Source organism: Lathamus discolor, chromosome Z (assembly GCF_037157495.1).
Source record: "Lathamus discolor isolate bLatDis1 chromosome Z, bLatDis1.hap1, whole genome shotgun sequence".
Taxonomy (NCBI): Eukaryota; Metazoa; Chordata; class Aves; order Psittaciformes; family Psittacidae; genus Lathamus; species Lathamus discolor.
Window position 1 is genome coordinate 24,423,061 of NC_088909.1, and position 21,923 is coordinate 24,444,983.

General features: G+C 55.4%; 1 protein-coding gene across 1 annotated transcript in view; it reads left to right on the forward strand.

The window, feature by feature from the left end:
* Positions 1–21,923, forward strand: part of LOC136005865 (hydrocephalus-inducing protein-like) — a gene marked incomplete at its 5' end in the record, with an annotated part of 57,974 nt that overhangs the window by 32,034 nt on the left and 4,017 nt on the right. The window contains 17 exons of the mRNA XM_065663758.1: positions 2,275–2,513; positions 4,024–4,264; positions 6,365–6,508; positions 8,185–8,328; positions 9,062–9,375; positions 12,155–12,194; positions 12,904–13,113; positions 13,980–14,117; positions 14,885–15,062; positions 15,561–15,652; positions 16,383–16,558; positions 17,405–17,541; positions 18,390–18,517; positions 18,605–18,796; positions 19,192–19,341; positions 20,079–20,243; positions 21,646–21,860. Coding sequence (XP_065519830.1) covers positions 2,275–2,513; positions 4,024–4,264; positions 6,365–6,508; positions 8,185–8,328; positions 9,062–9,375; positions 12,155–12,194; positions 12,904–13,113; positions 13,980–14,117; positions 14,885–15,062; positions 15,561–15,652; positions 16,383–16,558; positions 17,405–17,541; positions 18,390–18,517; positions 18,605–18,796; positions 19,192–19,341; positions 20,079–20,243; positions 21,646–21,860 — 2,903 coding nt within the window. The remainder of the gene's footprint in view (positions 1–2,274; positions 2,514–4,023; positions 4,265–6,364; positions 6,509–8,184; positions 8,329–9,061; positions 9,376–12,154; positions 12,195–12,903; positions 13,114–13,979; positions 14,118–14,884; positions 15,063–15,560; positions 15,653–16,382; positions 16,559–17,404; positions 17,542–18,389; positions 18,518–18,604; positions 18,797–19,191; positions 19,342–20,078; positions 20,244–21,645; positions 21,861–21,923) is intronic.

The following is a 21,923-nucleotide window of genomic DNA, read 5'->3' on the forward strand; positions in this document are numbered from 1 at the left end:
GAAGGGCTCGTGTGCTGGGTCTGGGGGGTGCTCCCCACCGGAGGGGCGTCTGTGAGGGGCTTGAGAGGAGGTTTGTTCTTCTGCAGGCTGGGTTGTTGAAGTTCTGGAGCCGCTTCACGCAGGCCTGTGGCTGGGGACTTGGTTGTGTCTGCGCATGAGGCATCCAGCAGGGTGTGAGAGCACAGGCTCAGCCCCCTGGGCAAGGAGGAGGGGGCTGAATTTCCCTCCTGCTGCTTTTCCAGGCGTTTGGGGGTTAAATAGAACCTCAAAGTGGGGGATTCGCAGGCAGTTTGCTTTGTCCGCACCATAAAAATCTGCTTTTGACCTCTGCAAAGAGCAAGCACCCCAGTGCCCTCAGCAGCTGCCTCCTTCAGTGCCCTTTCTTACTTGCTGGTAAGCAAAGCAATTGTTACTCTGCTCGTCAGGGGAAAGCAAACATGTCCTGTTGCGCTGTGCCTATTGGCAACTGAATTACAGAGGGTTAGAAGTCTTCAAGACAGCTGTGCTTCTAGAAGCAAGCTGAGAGCTTTTCCCAAAGGCAAAGCAGGAGCAGTTTGGTTCTTAAATGTTGCGCTTGGCAGCAGCTGGGCAAGCCGTAGCCGTGCCCTGGAGAGCCGCAATGCGCAGAGTGGTGTCCCTGGCCTCCCCAGCCTGGCAGGGAGGGCAGATGCGATCATGGAGGGGTGAGCTGTGGACAGGGAGCACAAATGGAGACAAGCTCTGCCCCTTGATCCCGTAAAACATCCCGTTGACAGTGCTCGGGGCAGAGGCTAAACCACAGTGGTCCCCGTGCTTGTGCTGAGGAGATGCTGATGCTGAGGAGGCAGGAGGAGGCCGGTTGTTGGCGGGAGCATGTAGCCAGCCTCAGGCTCTGATCTCCGCCTCCTGCAGGGCTCGGGGTGCTTTTGGGCTGTTTCCTGCCACTGGCTGTTTGTGTGGATAAGGAGCAGCTTTGAAATGAAGAACAGAGGGTCCCCCCCACCGGGAATGCTGAACCCCCTGGGACAAGGCTCTGCAGCCAGCTGGTGCAGGACAGGGTTTATTTCCCCTTCATGAGCAGCCCTACGAGGACAGTGACTCAGCCTGACTGAGAATGGGAATGCTGTTGTTAGAGCTACGGGAATGGGAATGCTGTTGTTAGAGCTACGGCTCTCGCTAGAGCTACGGCTTGATGAAGTGCAGCTGCATTTGTAACGTGGAGTTCTGCTTCCTCTGCCACTTGTGCAAGGCCAGAGTGACCAGATCACTTCAGTGACTCATCTGTAAACAGATTCAAGAGAGCTGATTGTGGTGTCTCCTCAGTCATCCCTTGGGGCAGCTATCCGTCCCTTCCTCCCTCTCTCCTTCCCTCCCTCCATCCGTCAGCTGCACACTGGTGTCCATTGTAACCAGATTGTGGAAGCTTTCATTCACGATGGACGTCTGTGCTGGGATAAGATTCTGATTATCGTGGTGAACTTCTGAAGTGGTGGATCCCAGCCCTTACTGGTTACTCAGGAGCTCTGATGCCCAATAGTACAAGAAGCTGCTATAGGGTCAGAAATAGCCACTGTCTTTGTGCATGCAGTGCATGCAGCTACGGCATCATTTTGCGGCGCACTCAAGGATAAGCAAGTAGCAGAGATGTTATCAGAGGTTGGGTATTTGTCTTGAAAGTGGGGGTATTTTGTAGCGTGGCTCCAAGAGGTTTCTTGTCTCTGAGACACAGGCTGGATTGGGGGCAGGCAGAAGCTGACCTAGAAACCCAAGGGAATGTGTCTCGGCAGAGCCTTGTGGCCCTGGCAGGTCTCCTGTTCAGCAGTGCACGGTGCTGCCCCTTGGAGCCAGAGCAGATGCTGACTGAAAGAATGAGGAGAGGATGCAAATCGTCCTCCCCTGGCCTGGGCTGTTGGCGTGGGCTGTTGGCCTGGGCGGGCCCAGCAGGGCTGTGCTGGGTCACGCCAGGGAGTTGAAGGTCTGGCTCCGTCGAGACCCCCATCCTCATTCCTCAGGAATAGTTTCTGGGGTACAATTTTCTGGCGGGCTTGTTGCCAAGCTTTGATAAATGAGCTTTGTCAGGGAGCAGACTCTCAGATTCACGTTTGGAGCGGAGCTCTCAGGGCTCCTTTCCAAGCGAGCTGCCCTGTGTCAGCACGAGCCAGAGAAGCTGTACATGAATGTCAGTGGAATCTTCACACCCACTGGCTCGGTGTGAACGTGTTGCCTGGGCAGGCCTTGGCTGGTGGCAGCCAGGTCCGTGGTTTCCGTCCTAAATGAGTGTTGTTTGTCTTCCAGGCTGGTGCAGACTCGTGCTGGACCGTTGGACCCAGTCAGGGAGTGATCCCTGCCAAGGCCGAGGTGTCTCTGGCTGTCACTGCAAACTTGGATGACACGGAGCAATTGAAGGACGAGGTGGTGCTGTTCATTGAGAACAGTCGTGCCTACGTCATCCCCGTCCAGGCTGTTGGCGTTGGCACCACGATTGTCATTGACAAACCCTTTGGCCCGGAGCTCAACCTGGCGCCCTGCTTCAGGTAGGGAATCTCTCAGCTCCCACTTCCCCATGGGCTCAGCAAGGAGGAGTTCTGCTGCAGTCCCTCAAGCTTCTTCAGTGCTCACAGTCCTGGCTCTGCTTCCCTGAAGCCACAGGGCTTCCTTTGGAAACATTTTATGGCCATCTGAAAGTCAGTAGGTACTCTGAAAGCCACCGAGCTGGAGAGCAGTTGCTAAGTTGTTGCTGAATTGTCTTTAGTCATAATCCATTTGTCTCCTCACTTTATCAAACAAAGATTTGGAGGAAGAGAGCAGGTCCTGGAAGCCTCCAGCTGAGAAATGCTGCCTTACAAGTACAGACATGTTTCTCTCTGCAGTGATATTGCTTGCTTTGCCATTCTGTCTGGAGTAAGATCTCAGAGCAGCAGCAAGCCTGGGCAGTAGCTTGTTAGCAGCTCCTCGACTGAATGAATGGCGCTGGTTTATTTCCCCTCTGGCCAGGAGCCCTGGAGGAGCAGCAGAATTTCTTTGCCCTGTGTCATCCCCCAGTTGGCTCCTCTCCCCCACTCCGTGCCCGGTTGCTCTTTATTAGACGTGGTGGCTCTTCCCTGGTTTCTCCTGCCTGCTTCCCGAGGCACGGGCAAGCGAGTGTGGATGCAGGACCAGCTCTGGAAGGGGGAGGAAGTGTGGAAGTGTGGAAGTCTGCTGAGGTGGAGTGGGATAAATGAAGAGTCTCGATTGAAATTGGTGAGCTGGAAGGAGAGGATTCAGTGGTCCCAACGTGTGTGTCTGAAACCAGTCATGTTCTTGGAGACAGGAGGAAAAAAGTGCTGTTTGCCTTGTGTTGGAGACCTCCTCAGAGAAGAAGAACAGTCTTCTTGGGGTGGCTCTTCCTTTCTGTGGCTGCAAAGAGGGTCCGTGGTGCTCCGATACCTGAATTCTTGGGGTAGAAAGAGCAGCTTAATCCTACCTTAAGTACTTGGGATAGATTTGGAGAGGTAAAATACGCACCCACGAGCCCTCCACGTACGCAGGGACATCGCAGGGAGGCTGGTGCTTGTTCAGAGTTTCCTGTGCTCAGTGCAGCCACAAGCTGGCTGCACAATGGAGGGGACAGTGTCCGTGTGATTCATGTAGTTGTCTTCTGCCCCCCTTTATGTCTTTGCCCGCGGGCTCAGTTTGGAGCTGTTGCCATTGCTGTCGGCTGCAGAGCCGCCACCAGAGGGTGGTACGTTGGGGGCAATGAGGGTTGGATGCTCCCTACGAGACGCCTCAGAGGCATGAACAACAGCTCCCAAGGGGAAGGTGGAGGGGCAGCGAGGCTGTTCCTCCAGCTACTTGCATGTGGGGCCGGCTCTTTACGAAGCTCTTCCTTGCTGGAAGGGTGCCAGCAGAGCAGCTGCTGGATGGTGACAAACCTAGGGGCAGCCAAGGTCTGGCTTTTGGTGAAGCCGAGTGTGCAGTCAGGTCGTGCCCTCAGGGTGCTGAAGCTGGGTGACCAGTGGCAAATAGCAGCTCCCCTGCCATTTTGTGTCTCTGCTTCTCCTCTAGCCTGGATCCCTGCTGTTACCGCTTCAAGATGACAAACAAAGGACGACGCACCCATCTGCTCTATTGGACCACAGAAGGTGGCACCACACTTAAGCAGCGCAAGCGTCTCCCTCGCATCAGTAAGAGCAAGGGCAAGGTTTCCTCCTGTGGCCCCGTGCTGAAGCTTCAGCCGCTGAGGACGGAGCTGATGCCCGGCCAGACAGCGGAGGTGGTGCTGAAAGGCTCCTGCAGCACCCCCCAGGTGAGTTCTGCATCAGGGCATTTCTGCAGCCCCTTGACATTTGCCTGAGCAAATGGGCAAGTGCTTCTGAGAACCTGGTTTCCTGCCATAAGTTACTGTGGCAGCACCAGTTGCTTTCCATGCTCGCCACCATCAGTTGCTGAGGCTTTTTGAGTTCCATGGCTACCATAAAGCCAACTTGGTGGTAGCAAAACATGGCCTGAAGGCACTGTCGCCCCAGGCTCTGTCCAGTATGGCCTTGTACCCTGCCAGGGATGGAGCATTCACCACTGCTTTGGCAACCTGTGCCAGTGCCTCACCATCCTCACAGTGAAGAACCTCTTCCTTGTATCTAACCTGAACTCGCCCTGTTTGAGTTTAAGTCCATTACCCCTTGTCCTGTTGCTGTAGTCCCTGAGAAGAGTCCGTGTCCGGCATCCTTGTAGGCCCCGTTCAGCTAGTGGAAGGCTGCTCTGAGGTCTCCCCGCGGTTTCTCTTCTCCAGGCTGAGCAGCCCCAGTTTTCTCAGCTGGCCTTAAAGTTAGAGGTAGACTGGGAGCCCAGGCAGAAAGTAACTAAAGAAATGGGCAGTTGTCTGTGTGGGGAAGCAGCGAGTGAAACAAAACACCCAGGAAGGTAGGGAGTGTCTGGGAGCAGCATTGATTTTCCTCTGTAGACAGACACGGGCCGGGAGCTTGTCCGGCCCGGAGACCGGGACGAGAGAAATGAACCCAGTGTGCCAGCTCTAATGATCCGAATGATGTCCGTCCACATGGGAAAGTGTTCCAGGGATCATTAGAACTGAGAGCTTGACTTGTGTCAGTATTCCCATCAGCGCTCGCCCCGCTCCCTCAGCCAGCCCCCGTGTGCCGAGGGCAGGCAGGTCTTGCAGCACCCTTGGGTTGCAGCTCAGAGGGGCAGATTTCAGCAGGGTCACTGAGTGTTCTCCTCCCTGGACCCTTCTCTCCGGGGGAAATCCAGCTCTGCAGAGGAGCTGCCGTCTGACCCCGGTGTGCCTTCCCTGGCTCCAGGAGCACTGGGCACAAGTGTTTAAGTGAATGGGGAATAAATGTGCATTAAGCTCCTGCTGCTGCTAGAGTTTGAGAGGTGTTTTAAAGGATTGCCTGAGTGGTAGATTGAGGAAGACTTGATCCCTCAGCTGGTTGACTCCGATGGGACTGTCCGTGTGCAGTCCTGAGCCCATGAGGCTTTGCTGAAGAGGGAAGAAGGAACCAGAAGGGAAATGGTCAGGCCACTGGTGAGGGTGCCTTCGTGGAAAGCCAAATGGGCATCTGTGAGCTCAGCTGTGGCTACCTGGCTCGTGCAGTCCAAGCCAAGAGCCTGGGACTGGGTCTTCCACCTTCCCTAGGTCTCGAGAACTTCATACTCTTGAGGCTGGTTAGAAGCCCAAGACCCTGTGGTGCACGTGCAGCACAGGTGATTCTGACGTCTCTAGGCTCTGAGGAGGAGTTGGGTTGTGGTGGTCTATCAGAGGGAAGAGAGAGGAAAAAAGGGAGGAATGTGGGGAAGTGAAACCATGAGGAGGAATCAGGAAAAGTCTTGGATGTAAGAGCATCCAGCTTAAGTAGAGGGTTTTCATGCCAGGTTGAAGACATCTCTTTCCTGGGGAGGTTTGTTTTACAGGCAGGTCTAGGGGGACACAGTACATCCTAGGAAGGCAGGCTGTCTGTTTGGGGTTTTCCCAGGGATCCTTTCCACTAAACTTGCAAGGGAGGATTTGCTGGCATTGATCCTTCTATCCCCTGTTTCCCTTCATACAGTCTGGTTTGTTTTTTTTTAATGAGTTCCTACAGTTTTCGGTAAGCATTTTGTTTGGCAGTGGGACAAAGCAAAGCAATAACCGTTTGGGCAGGGATTGTTCTGAGAGCTGTAGGCAGCACAAGACTCCTGAGGGCCTTTTGTGGTGGTTGGGTTGTAACACGAGGGACGCGTGAGTGCAGAACAAAGAGGATGCAGCTTATAAAGAAGAGAGGGCTCCTGAGGAGACCAATGGCTGTAACTTCATGCAGTAATGGGGCGTGTGGGTGGGCGGCTCAAAGATGCAGTGTGTTTTGTGGACACCCTGATAACACCCGCTGGGGGCCGTGTGGCTCGCATGCAGGTGGTGAAGGAGAAGCTGCTGTGTCACGCCATCGTGGGCAAGGAGGGAGTGAAGAATCTGATCGTGCAGGTGGACGTCACATGCGAGTTCATTGCTCCTGCTCTGCAAATATCCAGCAGAGAAATCACTTTCCGGGTGGAGAAGGTGAGTCTCTGCATTGCATCCTGGCACTGACTGGTGTGGCTGGGGTGTGCCTGTGTCCTAAGGAGGAAGTTCTCCAAGTCCACAGAGCTTTGGCTGTTGACTTGAGCCAGGCCCAGCTTTTGTCATGAATGCCGAGATCATTATTTCACCCCTGTGGGGCTGGGGACAGTCTCCGCAGCTCTATTCTGCCCTTCTCGAGGTGCAGACAGAATTGAGCTGCTGAGCCAAGGGCACGGGCTGAGGTGTGGGACCCGTGAGAGCAGCGTGGGCTTTGGAAGAGCCACTTGCTGTGCTGGGGCTGCAGGTGGAGAGCAGATCCCTCCTCACCCTCCCTGAGGTGGTGGTGAGAGGAGTGAGGATGCTGCTAGAGATGAGGCTGTTCTCTAAGTTGAGCCAGGTAGAACTGAGATTACAGCTGCTCTGGCGAGGGGGAGCATGCCCCCCTCTAGAGAGACGCCAGTGTCTGTAGTCAGGGTTTTGAGGATCTTCCAAGGTGTGGTGATGTCCGAGCAGCGATCGTGTAGGGAAGCTGAGAAAAGCTGAGATTCCTGTCAACTCCTCAAGCTGATGAGGAAAAACTGGCATCTCTTGCGCCTCTTTGCCTTCCCTGCCGTCGGTATGGGTGCTGCCTCTTTGCCTTTCCCAAGCCTCACCTTCTTCAAAGGACCCACGAGTGCCCTTCAGCTGCAGCGATGAGAGCACCAGTGCAACGTGTGTGCCCTTTAGTGTCTGGATCCCGACTCCTGCATCACCTTTCCCCGTCGCGTGAGGTGTCTGAAAAAGAGCAGATAGCTCATGATTTAGTTTCTGCGGTTTCAGGTCTCTCCTCCACTTCCCAGGCTTCCAGAGAAGCACAAATCCTGTGAGCAGGCGGTTCACATCTAATCAGAAGCTTTTCAGCTCCCCCTGATGTCTGCCTGTGGTCTGCTTGATGCCACATGCTCCCATGTGTTGCGTGCTGCGACACTGCAGGAGTTGGATGCCAATGCATCCACAATTAGTTTCCCAAAGACTGTCTAGTTTAGATAAACCATGCAGGAAGCGCGGAGCAATGCATGGACAGGAGGAAAAGGCTTAGGCTGAGCTTAGCTTTGAGGCTGCAACATCTTGTCAGTGGAGCAGGGGCAGCAGGTTGCGGCCAGACTGTTGAGGTTTGGAGCTGTCTGCATGTGCCCGTGAATGTTCAAAGCTGACCTCGGGCTGCTGCAGGCTGTCCGCTGCAGGCCATATCCTGCTTGCTTGCCTCCTCTGAGCAGCATCACTGCCTTGCGGGCCTGGCAGAGCTGATAGGGTGGTAAGAAACTACTGTATGGGAGTGGAAATGGCCTTGTGCCTTGTGCCTGTGTGTGCTCTCTGGGCAGGAGAGGACACACAACTGGAGCCAGAGTGGGTTCACTTTCTGTTTTGGATCTTGCTGAAGCAGCTGCCTCCTCTGGGGGGCTGCTCCCTCATCTGTACGCGAGACTGTTTCCCTGTCCCCTGGGGAAGGCTGTGGGTTCTAAACGCGAAAGCGTCTGCTAGAGTTGGAGGACAAACTTTGCAGAGGGGTAGAAACCAATCAAAAGAGTAAATAGAGATGGATGCACTTTTGGGGTTGGAAAATTTGAAATGCGTCTGAAGGGGAGGAGGTCCATGGCCACTTCAAGGTCATTTTTTCTTGTCTCCTGTTTCTGTAGCACCCCGGTGATGTCCTGGCTGTGATGTACAAGCCTCTCTCTGTAAAGAACATGTGCTCGCTGCCCCTCAGCGTGGTCCTTGCCTTAGAGCAGCCCTTCTCCATCTGCACTGCGGACCAGCAGCCTCTCCCTGCAGATGCTCAGGTGAGCAGCCCCGGACTTTCTTGCTGCTGGGCTTTGAAGAGGGATGAACGTGGTGGTGTGTCTCTGTTGGGAGGTCCTCCATGATGGAAGTGTGTTCTGTAGAGTCTGCAGTAAAGTGGCCCAAGCTAAATCAGATGTGAAACGAGCTGCTGAAGGAAACAGAATGCCATCTGAATCGGGAAGAGACCTCCTTGCTTGAAGACAGGGGGAGGAGGGAGCAGGCACCCAGCTGTGGGCAAGCTGTAGGAAAGGTGTCTGCTGGAAGGCATGCCAGCTCTCCAGCAGCCATCCTCAGATAAGCTGGGGAACAGCTTGCTGTCTTTGAGGGCAGCCCTGCCTTTGGGAAGGCTGAGGTAGGCTTCTCCAGCTGCTGTCTGGCTCCTGCCCTGGTGTGTGCGGAAGGTGTTGGGCATGGGCTCTGCAGTGCACGTGTTGTCAGAGGTGCAGCCACCGCTGTGCTGCAGGCTAAAGGAGTTCCTCCAGAGTGAGGGCGAAGGCCTGGGTGCCAGAGTGCTGCTTTGGTTGTGTTTAGCAGGTGGCTTCTGCGGCTCCAGAATTCAGGAGACCAACGTGGATTTCCTCTTGTATTGGTGCAGAGCACAGAACCGTGAGCCTCAGGCAGCTTCAGAAAAAAGTGCGGTGCTTGGTCAGACAGCGTGAAGAAAATGAAGGATGAAGCCAGAAGCCCGTGTTGGGGTCACATGTTGAACATTTTCTCTTTATCTCCTTGCAGCCCGTGAAGCTGAGGACAGGGGAGGAACTTCAACTCTGCATCGGATTTAACCCTGCTTATGAGGAGGATTTGCTTATCCGGGCAGCGGAGAAGGCTCTGAAGATCAAGTTCCTGGAGCATCCTCACGAAGAGCAGGTCACCGTCCGGGGAGAAGTCTACTTCCCGAATCTCCAGATCCAGAGCACGGCCGTGGACTTTGGCTGCATCTTGAATGACACCAAGGATGTGCGTTACATGGAGATGACCAACTGCAGCCCACTGGTTGTCCAGTACCACTGGGCATTCCTGAAGGACAGCCAGGTGAACCCAGTGAGGTATGCGCACCTCTCCCTCTCCTGGAAGCTCTTCTTCCTGATGTCCTGTTTGTGGTTTGCAAAGCCCGAGGCCATTTGCCTGATCTGCCAAATTGTTTTCAACCTTCCCTTGAGGAAATCACACCTCTGAGTTGTGCTCAGCCAAGGTGCTCAGGGAACAGGTGATCTCCACCGGCTTGATGCTGGGAAGGAGACAGCATTCTCCAGCCAGGCTGGGACTGTAGGACACTACTGACCCTTTTCACATAGCCATAAGCTGGAGTCCTGCTTTATCTCTGCAGCTGCAAAGCCATGCTTCGGCACTTGGAGAAGCGGATGTAGAAGGTGTCCTTCCCTGCTAAGCCCATCTGTTGTCATTTTGTACTAAGATCCTACCCAGGCACTGCCATCAGAGTGACACACTGCTGTCGCAGTCCCTTGCTCTGCTTTGCTGTAGGCCTGTATGGGTTCCTGGGGGCAGGAGGGCTGATGTAGAAAGCTGCTTTCTCAGATCTTCGTGGCCTGAGGCAAACAGCCCCTTGAAGTGAGTGTTCATCTCTTGAACTGCACGTCACATTCACAGAAGAGCTATGTAGAGTTTTAGTGAGGAATGGCAGGTTCTGCTGTGACTTTAGGTCCAGCTGTAGATGCTGGAGGGAGCCCTTGTATGGACATCCCTGGGAAGGAGGACCATGCAGTGGTGGTCTATGGTTTCCAAGGCCAAGAGCAAACTTGTAGTGGTGCTGAAGCACATCTAGAAGCACATTCCTAGTGTTCCTTCTGCTGCGGCTTCTCTGCATAGCACAAAAGTCTGCTCTGGGCAGTTTGAAGGACGGTAGCAAATGGTTTTCCGTAATGCCCAAGGAAACCCAGCAAAGTTCACCACGTGGCACTGAAGCGCTGTTATTACAAACAAGGGAAACGATCAAGAAGCAGCTGTGTGAAGGGAATTGGGATCTGACTCGGAGGAGGTGACCTCTTGGGAACTGGAGATGAGCTGTGGCTATTAGGAGGGCTTGGGGGAGACGACCAGGGCACTGGGGCACTCCGGGGCGCTCAGCAGACACCATGGGATGCTGTGTGCCAGAGCTGGAAATGAAGATGGTCTCCAAGGTGTTACCACCAAACACTCAAAGTGTTCATTAGGAGCCTGCAGAAGGGCAGCGTGTCAGATGTTATTTCTGGTCCACACTAAGCACTGTTGGTATTCTAAATCATCAGCTCTAACTCAGTCTGACATGGAGGGAATCAAGCATCAGGTCTCATGAAGGGGAGATCAAAGACTGGAACTTTCCCTACCTGGGACCTTGCTGGAGCTGGTCATCAGAGACTCCCAGGATCAGTCGCGCACGTTTATTTTGGTCAGGAGAGAAAAATGCTGTTTCTCTGCCTCAACAAGACTTTGTGTGTTTACATTTTTTTCTTTCTAATTGTCCAGCCCGTTCTTTCCTCCTTGCTCTTTGGTCATTGCTGCTACCTGGGGCAGAGTGATCATATGTGCTGCCATTCAGCGAGACCTGGACAGGCTGGAGAGTTGGGCGGGGAGAAACTTGATGAAATTTAACAAGGGCAAGTGTAGAGTCTTGCATCTGGGGAAGAACAACCCCATGTACCAGTACAGGTTGGGGGTTGACCTGCTGGAAAGTAGTGAAGGGGAAAGGGACCTGGGGGTCCTGGTGGATAGGAGGATGACCATGAGCCAGCAATGTGCTCTTGTGGCCAAGAAGGCAAATGGCATCTTAGGGTGCATTAGAAAGGGAGTGGTTAGTAGGTCAAGAGAGGTTCTCCTCCCCCTCTACTCAGCCTTGGTGAGGCCGCATCTGGAATATTGCGTCCAGTTCTGGGCCCCTCTGTTCAAGAAGGACAGGGAATTGCTTGAAGGAGTCCAGCGCAGATCCACAAAGATGATTAAGGGAGTGGAACATCTCCCTTATGAGGAGAGGCTGAGGGAGCTGGGTCTCTTTAGCTTGCAAAAGAGGAGACTGAGGGGTGACCTCATCAATGTTTACAAATATGTAAAGGGTAGGTGTCAGGATGACGGAGCTAGGCTTTTTTCAGTGATATCCAGTGATAGGACAAGGGGCAATGGGTGTAAACTGGAACATAGGAAGTTCCACGTTAACATCAGGAAGAACTTCTTTACTGTAAGAGTGACAGAGCACTGGAACAGGTTGCCCAGGGGGGTTGTGGAGTCTCCTACACTGGAGATATTCAAGGCCCGCCTGGACAAGTTCCTGTGTGATGTACTGTAGGTTACCCTGCTCTTGCAGGGGGGTTGGACTAGATGATCTTTTTAGGTCCCTTCCAACCCTTGGGATTCTGTGATTCTGTGATATGAGCAACACAATCCAACTGTTGCTGTGTGGCTGGACATAGGCAGTGTAGACCAACGTGTGCCCTTTCTCTGACTTCTGAGGCACGAATCTCTCATGGTTACTCTTGTTGTAGACCCACGTGGTTAGAGACAGACTAACCCTAAGCCTCAGCCCTTGGACCTCTGAGAGCTCAAAGCTGAGCTAAGCCTTTGCACCAAGGTGTTTTCTCCAGTGACGGAATGGATCTTCAGAATCACGCAGCAGGAGATAGCAGATCTGAAGGCAAGCAGTTGCCAGCTGCCTGCAGCGCTGCTATGGCAGTTTCATTGCCAGGCGTTGACCTGCTCCATCCCAGTTTTGGAGCTCATTGCTGAGCTCACACCACTGATGCCCCCGCAGGGGCCCCATCCTGCCGAGGAGCTGCTGTGCAGACTTCCCTCCCTCCCACTGCAAGGTCCCTGAGCAAAGGTCTGTTCTTTTTCCAGGTTCATGGAGACAGAGCCCCTCGCCTTGGGTGTGGAGGAGGTAAGTGGGAATCTGTCTCACTTCCACATTTCCAGTGTAGCAAGCAGTTACATACTCCCACTCCCACTGGTGTCCTGGGTGCTGCTGCCAGAGTGGCCTCATGTCATAACAAGCGCATCGCTGGTCATTGGAGAGGCCACATGGGAGGTGTTAATAGGGCTGGTCAAGAACACTCCTTGCGCGGCAGCTATGGAGGACTTTATCCATCTTGGTCCTCATCTAGTGGTGGGTAGGGAATTCCTGCAGCAGCATTTGCTGCGGCAGCATTTGCTGCGGCAGCAGTTGCTGCAGCATCTGGAGAGAGCAGGATGTGAATCAGAGACAGGGAAAAGCATGAGGAGTGCGAGGAGCTGGGCTGGATCCTGCCCCCGGCTCCACAGGCTCTCAGCTCCCAGTCTCGTGTTCTTCTGAGGGCAGGAAAAGGTGTTTTTGAAGGCAAGTTCTGCAGCAGAGAGAATTTCTTGCTGCCAGGAGACACCACAAATGAATGTAGTGTATTAGCTACTGCATTAATTGGGACTGTGGGAGAAGGTTTTCCCCATGGTTTCTCCGTTGGTGAGTGGAACGGCTGCAGTGTGAGATGAGGATGATGTTGCCTGTGTTTGAGGAAGAGGCCCCTGCAGCCACGTCTGTCCTTTGGCCCAAGCTGAGGCTGCTCTCCTGCATCAGTCCCGTGCTCCACGTGTGGATCTCTCCTCCCTGCCTGCAGGTTTTCGATATCCTGCCGCTGCACGGTGAGCTGCAGCCGGGCCAGAGCCAGCGCGTCTCCTTCTCCTTCTTCGGCCACGCCAACACCGTCAGCCAGGTCACGGCGCTGTGCAGGGTGGAGGGAGGCCCGAGCTACGAGGTGGCTCTGCGTGGGGAGGCCTCGCGCATCAGCTACCTCCTGGACACCACCGAGATCGACTGCGGGCTGCAGGTACCGCACGCTGCTCTTGTCAGTGCTCCTTGCCTCCAAGCATGACCGGTGGGCTGCTGCCCACCCGGGTCCAGGGCTCTCCCCCCTTCCCAGCTGCTTCGCTGGCTCTGTGGCTTGGAAGTCCAGCGTTTGGGGGATACCTCCAAGCTGGCGTTTAATGGCCATCTCCACCCCAGCCCAGCCCAAAGCTGGGAATCCCTCCTCTAACTAACGCTGCCTCCTGGGGCAGGCAGGATCCCAGTGGTGATCTGCAGAGGGATGTGTCCCTGAGACATCCATCCGCTGATCTGCTCCTAAAGCCCAAATGAGGTGCTCTCTTTTAATGCTCCTGATTCATCAACCAAGGAGGCAGCTGACCTGGGCTTCCAGTCACCGTAGCCGGATAGAATGTCCCCGAATAACCCTCACTGTACTTCTTTCCGGTTACAACCCCCACAGCTGTTTCCAGCTGTTGGCCCTGTGTGCGTTGCCCTCTCTCCCTCCGTTTTGGCTTGTGTTGTGCCCACAAATACTTGTGTGCAGGTGCCTTTTCTCCTGAAATGCCCCAATGCCTCCTCCTGTGTTTCAGCTTGCAGTTGGGTGACGCCTTCAAGTGCAGAGAGCTTGTGTCCCCTACTTGCTTTATTACTGATCTTTCCATGGTTGCTATTGCACCTCTGCCACAAATAGCTGTTCCTGTGTAGGGCCCAGGGGTACCCTGTGGCCGCGGGCTGCCCAGGCTAACCCAGAGAGCCCAGTGCCCATCTCTCCTGTGCGCTCCCTGCTTCTGGGCTGTGTTCCTTTGCTTTCAACCCGATGGAAGAGGAATGAAATTCTTGGCAGCAGACGTGTGCCTGTAACTTCCTGCTCTTCTGTCCTCTCCTCAGGTGTTTAACAAAGTCACGGAAGCAGCGCTGACCCTGCAAAACAGCGGGAAGCTGGGATTTGCCTTTGCGGTGCTGAGCCCCGGCACAGGCAGTGCAGCCAGCCCTCTGCCTGGCGTGCCCCTGGTCGTGCCCAGCAGGGTGAGTAGCACAAGGGCTTCACCCGGCCTGTGTCAGGCTGCCCAGGAGAGCATTTTGGGGGAAAACAGGGGGAATGAACACACAAGCCCCGTCCAAAACCAGCCAGGAGAGACAGGGCTGTGAGCGACTGTTGCAGAGGCAGAGGAGGTCCATCGAGCAGAATCCTAACGGAGCCCCTGATTGTCCTTGGGCGCCGCTGGCTCTGCTGTCCTACAGCAAGCACCAGTGGGAGGCACGAGTGCTCCGGGAGCTCTTTGGAGCTGAGTGCTGAGCTCTCTGGTTGTGCCATCACTGGAGCATCACTCCATCGCAGCTTGTCATCCTGCCTGGGTGTCTTAGAGCTGGAGCAGTGTTCCTGTCTTGGTGCCCTTTTGCGATGGGAAGAGGAAGCCAAAGGGCCAAGTGGCTTCCACCTTCCTCAGTGCCTGTCTGTCTGAGGGGTGACATGCTGATGTCCTCTCCTGCAAGCTGCTGCCAGGAGCTGCTGGCCCTGCTGGAAGCAGAGGCCCTTCTCCGTTCTTCCAGAGCAGCTGGTGAAAGAGCTTTGGTTTGTTGTGCCTGGCTCTGGCTAGCAGAGGGTAAACCCTGTGAGCAGAAGAGCAGTGAGACTCAGGCGTTTGGATACAGGAAAGCTGGAGGTGGTGATGTCTGATGTTTCCTTATGTATGAGAACCTGTCTTGTGTTCTCAGCGCGTCTGTCATGTGAGCCATCCCTCCAGTGAATCCTCTTTGGTACACTGCGTCCCTCCCTCTTGTGTGCCCTGCAGGGTTACGTTGAACCTGGCAAGCAGCAAGTGCTGAAAGTGTATTACCTGCCAGGAGTGCCTGGAGTCTTCTGCAGGGCTTTCCAGATCCAACTGGGTCACCTGGAGCCAGAAAAAATCTCCCTGAAAGGAGAGGGGACCTTTCCCAGGATCCACTTGGACCTGCCCAGGAACATCAAAGGTGAGCACTGCCTGTCTGCTCGGCTTTCCCCCATGCCATATGCCCACAGGGCAGCTCACAGGCACCTCGAGCAGGCCTGGAGGTTTCAGGGCTGTCAGACAAGGTCAGCCCTCTGGTTGCTTCTTTAGCCTCTGGCAGACGAGCCCATGTGGGCTTTGCTGCAGGAACCATCGTGCACAGCTTGCCAAGAGGTCTGGGAAGATGATGGCTGGGCAGAAAAGCTTGGGAAAGCTGTAATAGAGGCTGGCAGGGATTTTGACAGGGGTTGGGTTTGCATCACGCTGTGGGGCTGAGATGCTCCTGTGTGGCGAGAAAGACGGGTGGGGGTGAGAAGCAGCAGGATCTCCTTTCCCTACATTGCTGGAGCAGTTTGTGTCTGGGTGTCGGGGGAATGGGGCTTCCCGTCTTCCATGGGATTTGTGCTGCCCCACTGCTATGGGTGGTGTCCTGTGCTTTCAGGCAACGCCAAATATGAGAAGATCCTCCTAAAGGCCAAAGAAAAGCTGGACAAAGGCAGCCAGAGAGAAGAGGCCATTGCTCTGGGGGAGGCTGTGGCAGCCGAGCCCCGCGTGGACGACTCGGGCACCGTGGTGAGTAGAGCTGCTGCCCTGTCCCGCACGTGCCACCCTCCTGCGAGACACTGGAGCCCCTGCGCCCCACGGCAGCTGCCCAGGGCCCTGCCGGCACTGGGCACCTCCCTGCACACCCCTGGCCACGGAGTGTGTCAGCTCAGCGTGCCCCTTGGGCTGCCCACCTCTGGGAGTTGTCCCTCGTGGCGATGCGCCAGCTCCTGACTACCCCAGCCAGGGAGATGCTGAAAGCTGTGCTCGGGCAGTTGGGTTTCTGGTGCTCTGAAGGACACACAGGGCGGTGCTGGGGGGTTTGTTGCTCACCGGCCAAGCCCTGCCAGGTTTACAGAGCGTAAAGCAGCAGCCTGAATGCAGCCTGAGGCTGTGCTGTGTTCTGTATCTCCAGGAGGCTCCAGCTCTCTCATGGTTCCCTTTCCAGGAGAGCTTTTGTCCAGGCTGCTTTGGCACTCACTGGAGGCAGGGACATAGTTGGAGCTTTGGAAGGTTTCTGGCTTGTTTGTGTGTCTGTCCAGATCAGCTTTGATAACTGGGCAGGCAGAGACACTGGAGTTCATTTCTGTGGGGATATGATCCTGCCTGAGAGAGCAGGAAGTGTCACAGACACCGATCAGTGAGACAGACTGACTCCGTCGCCCCTCTCAACAAGAGCAGGGTGGGATCCTCCACCCAAGACAAGCTTGTGCCTTGGGAAGGACCTTGGCTAACCAGCCCCTGTCTTTCCTTTCCTCAGTGGGATGCTCAGCTGCAGATGCAGATGGAGGAGATGCTGATTGAGGAACATGCCCTGGAGCAGCAGAAAGCTCTCGCCTCCCGTCCCCCGGAGGACACTGCCTTTCACCAGCGTGTACATCGGAGGCTTCTCAAGTTAGTAGGGACTCCTGTAGCCTGTCTCCAGGGGCCGCGAGGGTAACAGCCAGCAGTGCAGCCCTGCCCCTGAGAGCTCCTTGTGTCTCAAAGTTGGGAATAGCTGAAGACTTCAGAAAGGGCCTGATGCTGAGAGCTACGCCGTGCTCCCTGTGGGCAGCTCGGTGTCCTCACTTGCACAGTGCTACCCTGAGCTCTGGAGGTGCTCCACTCCCCACAGTTGCTGGGTTCTGTTCTCAGAGCTGAGGGGGTGCAGACCAGCAAGCCCTTGCAGACAGCACAGGCACCACCCCTGCTGACCAGCTGTGAAAGGGGCATCTCCAAGCTGGAGTCTTTGTGCCGAGAAGCAGACCCCACTAAGCAGGAAGAGCAGGGAATGGTCCAGATCCCTTATGTGCTTTTCCAAGTGGGATTGCCTGCAAAAAGACCTTCACAGCAATCTTGTAGTGTTGGTTACTGCACGCGATACTCTCAAGCGCTGCTTTGGGGACAGATCTGGCTGCAGAGCAGTGGAGGTATCCTCTGCAAGGAAATCCTGTGAGAAGGTCCTGAAGCAGTTTCAGGCTTGGGCCGGCCACCAGCTTAGCAGTTTCATTGAGACCCGTGGAGACGCAGTGGACTTCTCTGCAATGGCTTTTCACAGCATAGGAACTGTGTCCAGTACCCGCTTTAAACTGACTCGAAGATCCCGTTGGTGGCTGATAAATCCTAGGCCCTGCACTCCCCATGACTTAGCCAAGTCTTATTACTGGGTGCTCAGGTCAGGCCTTGGGTTTCCTGGGCTTGGCTTGAGTTTTCACAGCAGTGGATACAGAATTATCCACTCCATTTGCTTCTCCACCCCACACCATGCTGGGCTTTACAGAGTGTCCTTCCTCCTCCTTTCAGAGCTGAGCTGCCCGAATACGTCCTGGACCTTGGCTATGTCGTTCCCGGTGACATCCACACACACATGGTGAAGCTCACCAACACCGGGCACTTCCCTGCATCTTTCAAGGCCGATGGATATGTCCTGTATAACACAGGTAACCAGTGGTAAAGAGGCTTCACGGGGGCTTGAAGGGGCTGTCTCTGCCACATCAGCTGGAGCCATTGGGCATGGGGAGATTTGAGTACTTCCTTGGGCAGCTTTTTCCTCCTTAGTACCCCTCTGGCCGGTGCCCTGTTCAAGAGCCTGAATTCTGTCAAGCAGTGCCCAGAGACCTGGTCTGCCTGTGGCTGCCCTAAAAAGTCATTGCAGGGGCCAGATGGGCTGATCAGCATGATCGCCTCTCAGCATCTACTGCTCTTGGCTCCCGTGAGCACCATCGGAGTTTCTTTGTGCACTCTGAGGGTTTATGTTGCAGCCAGATGGACCCTCTGTGGTTCGGAAGTGCTTTGTTTAGAGTTCCTAGTGCCAGAGCACTTCTGCTCAGCCTTATTGAACAGCCTGTGGGATCCTGTGCCGTATCGAAACAGGCTTCGCAAAGAGGCCTTGGGGTAAGGCTGCAGCTCCGTCACACGGGGACTGCTGTCTGTGACGGGTGGCCAGGCGTCTCTTCTAAGCCGCTGTCCAGGGAACACCACAGCATTTGGTATCTTAGTTGGAAATTGTCCTTTGGAGAGGTGTATGCGTCCTTCCCTGAGATGCCTGCTGAAGGAATTGCTGGAGCTCCTCAACCAATGTGGTTCGTTTTTAGCCTGCAACCCCTGGATTCTGGCTGTGAAAATCCTTTTGCTTTGGGCAGTGACAAGGGGAGCAGAGCAGCTTCTCTGGAGATGGAAAGGGGTCTTTCACAGAGCTGCCAGCCAGGACACCCCTGTGGCCTTGCCGTGCTTCTGAGCCATTTCCTGTTGCTTGTGTATCTCAGCTGCTTGATTTTCCTGTGTTCAGGCTTCAGCGTGTGCCTGGACCTTGTGAAGCGCCTGCCCTGCTGTGAGACCAAGACATTTGAAGTGTGCTTCGACCCACAAAGTGCCAACGTGCCCCTGGGAAAGGTGGATGTGCTCCTGCCCATCAAGGTAGGCCAGCTTGTGGGGCAGGCAGCAGGTTGGGCACAGCAGCGAGTGTCAGCCGGGCTCTCAACTGGATGCTCTGTCCTTCTCTAGGTCAGAGGAGGCCCCACGTTCCAGGTCCGCCTGCGTGCCATTGTGGCTGAGCCGTCCCTCTGCCTCTCGAGGGACAGGCTGGAGTTCTCCTCTGTCCAGTGTGGGCAGTGGCAGGAAGAAACCATCCAGCTCCACAACACGTCCCAGGTCCCCTGTAAATGGTCCATGAGCATGAATGAGGCTGTTAAGGAGGTAAAGCACAGACAACGTGTAACACACAACTTCTCGGTTGGGTTTTCTTTGCCTCTCTTGGCTTTCCCGCCCCTCTGGCTGCCTGAGCACTTGGGCTGCAGCTCGCTTGAGGAAGCTTTTGAGGGTACAGAGCAAGGCTGGTTCACCTGGGCCTGCTCACTAGCTGACGCTTCACTTCTCTGCCATCTTCACCCATTCCTCCCCCTCCGCGGACACTGCCTCCCCATCTGCCTGCCCTGCCAACATGTTTGCCCTCCAGTTCTAGGCAGGGGTGGCCACGTCTGGGTGGGATGAAGGTGCTCCCTGCACCGTGCCAGCATCTCGGAGCACTGCAGGAACCGAGGGTCTGTCCTCGCAGACCAAGGAGACCTCACGCGACTGGTTTCTGTGCGCAGGTGGACAAACATCTGCCAGCGAGCGAGCATGACAAGCTGCGGGAGGAGATGAGGCCCGCGCCCTGTGGCTTTGAGGTGCTGCCCTCAGCTGGAACCCTCGCTCCAGGACAGCAGTGCCATGTCCAAGTCCGTTTTTCACCCACGGAAGAGGTGAGTTTGGTGGGTGTCACCCCCAGGAGGACTGTCAGGGCAGTGTGGTAAGGGGAGGCCAGCACAGGGAGCGGGGAATGAGCTCTGCCTCCGCGTGGAGCTTTCTGCCAGCCCTGTGCCCACCGTTCCTCAGTTTCCCCTGCACGGTCCCACGCAGTTTGGGAGTCAGCTTAAATGGTGGAGCATTCCCAAAGGCAGTTTGCGTGTGGCCACCGTGACTTGGAAACTGGCAGCGTGTGACAGGATGGACCCAAGTGCTTCCATGGCTGGGGACAGTCGCAGGGATCTTTCAATTGCTCGTGGAGATTTCAGCGTCTCGTGTCTGGCTTTGACCAGAGCCAAGCACTGAGCAGAGAAGACGATCCTTATTTCTGTCCAGTGAGAGCTCAGCTGCCTCTTTCACACAGCTGATGTTTGCCCGGTGCTGCAGCGCCAGGACTGTGTCTGAGAAAGCAGACTTTTCTCACGTGCGTTGCGCTCCCCCACGACTAGGTGAAAACCTCTGATAGGCTGTTTTAGATCCATCTGGTAGCCAACTGCGCAGTTACACTCCCGAGCAGGACTCACCGCAGTTACTCAGAGCCATGCAGATGCTGTAGCCCCTGCTCTAAGTAACTGCCTGGTTTGGGTTCAGCTTAGAGGTGCTGAGAAGACCCCTGACCCTGGGGCGATTGTTGCCTTGGAGGCGCTGTCACCTGGGGCTTCACGGAGGAGCTTTCTGTGCTGCTTCTTTGCAGAAGTGCTACCGGGGCGAGCTGCAGATCCAGATTTGCCAGAGCAGCCAACGCCTGCGGGTGCCAGTCTTGGGATGTGGTCTGGAGCCACGGCTGGAGTTGAGCCCCGCAGAGCTCGAGCTGGGACCGCTGCTGCCACAGAGCCATGGGGAAGAGGGGACAGTGGTGGTGAAGAACCCCTGTGGGGTTTACTCACTGGAGTTTGACCAGCAGCACCTTGCTGAGGAGCAGGTGAGGGGGAAGGTCTGTGCACGCTCCTGGAGATTCCCAGCGCTCCAGCATTCCCAGGCTTGTGCCAGGGAGACGGGGGCAGCGCGCAGGGCAAAGCCCGGTGGCATTCCAGGGTTAGCCGGCTCTGCTGGCAGGCTGTGGAGGGACTTGGATAATCCCTGCCACTGGGGGGAAAGAATATGGGAGGGGATGGCTCGTCTGGGGAGTCTGTTCACGTGGTGAAGGTCCAGAAACTCATGCTGTCTGTGGTTTCTCTTCCCTCTGTGCGCAGCTCCTACGGACACCTAAAGACGACAACAGCCACAACAGCTTGTTGCTGCCTCCGTGTGCCCCGGCTGAGAAGCTGACTGTTGAGGCCCAAGGAAGGGGCATAGAAATGAAGGTGAGATGAAATCTAAATGCTAAAAGTGCAGGTGGCAACCAGCATGGTTTTCTCATTTCCTCATCTCTTCCCCAGCCTAGCATGGTTTGTGTTTCTGCCACGAGAGTGGCAGAAAACCTCTTCTCCTTCTTTCCTTTGGCTTGATATCAATCCCTCCTGCCTCAGGTTGACGTTGTGCATCCACCAGGAAAGGTGGTGAAGCTAGGAAACATCTGCATTGGGCAGACGGTGAAGAAGATCGTCACCATAGCCAACAAGAGTGCAGGCCCTCTCGCCTTTAAGCTCAGAGTCACATCCACCGTACCAGAGTTGCAGGAAGCTGGGGTAAGTGCCATTCCTTCTCTGCAGAGCACTTTAGCATGCCTGCAGGGAGCGATGAGCTGCTGTGGGTGGGAGGTAGTAGCTAATGACAGCTGTGGGCTGCCCTGGCTGCCTGTGCCTGCCCCGTCCTCCCTGCTGGCACTGCTCTGCCAGCAGATGCTTGCAGTGTGAATGCTTCAGCTGAGCTGGGTGCCAGGACTCCCCGAGAGCCACAAGTGAGAAGGCGGCACAATTCCTCTAACCTGTTTTAGACGCATAGGTCAGGATGCAGCCACATATTTTAGATCTGGAAAGGCGAGGGAGGTGAATCTTGAAAGAGGGAGGGTTACAGCTCTGTTGGAACTTCCATGAAAGCTTTAGAAGGCAGAGGTGACCTCACCGTGACCAGGTGGACACATGGCAGAAAACACCTTTGGTATTACCTAGGAATGCCTACGAGGGAATGAGTGGGACTGGGTCAGTGTTGGTGCGGACAGAAGAGGAATTGGAAGCCTCTTCCCTGAGTCTGGTGAGGGAGGCTCCGCAGCTGGCTTGCCAGATGAAATAGTCTCCACTCATCTCTTCGGGTAGGTTCTGTGCTTGAAGCCCAGCAAGGAGCTAAAGCTGAAGGCCAGAGGAGACACCTGCAAAGTGGAGGTGACCTTCTCCCCAAAGCGCCGCATGCAGCCGTTCAGCGGGGAAGTGCTGCTGGAGTGCCGCGGGCTGGTGCGCTCCCTCTTTGCGGTGCGGGGCTCCTGCCAGGGCAGCCTCGTGAGCTTGGACCAGGACCAGCTCAGCTTTGGAGCCGTGGTACGGCAGAGCTACACGTGCCGGCGCGTCGTCATGCGGAACGCGGGCGACGCAGGAGTCAGGTAAAGCAGGACCCCCCCGCCTCTCTGAGGGCTGATTGCTTGGATGAGGGTTGTGAGGAGCCG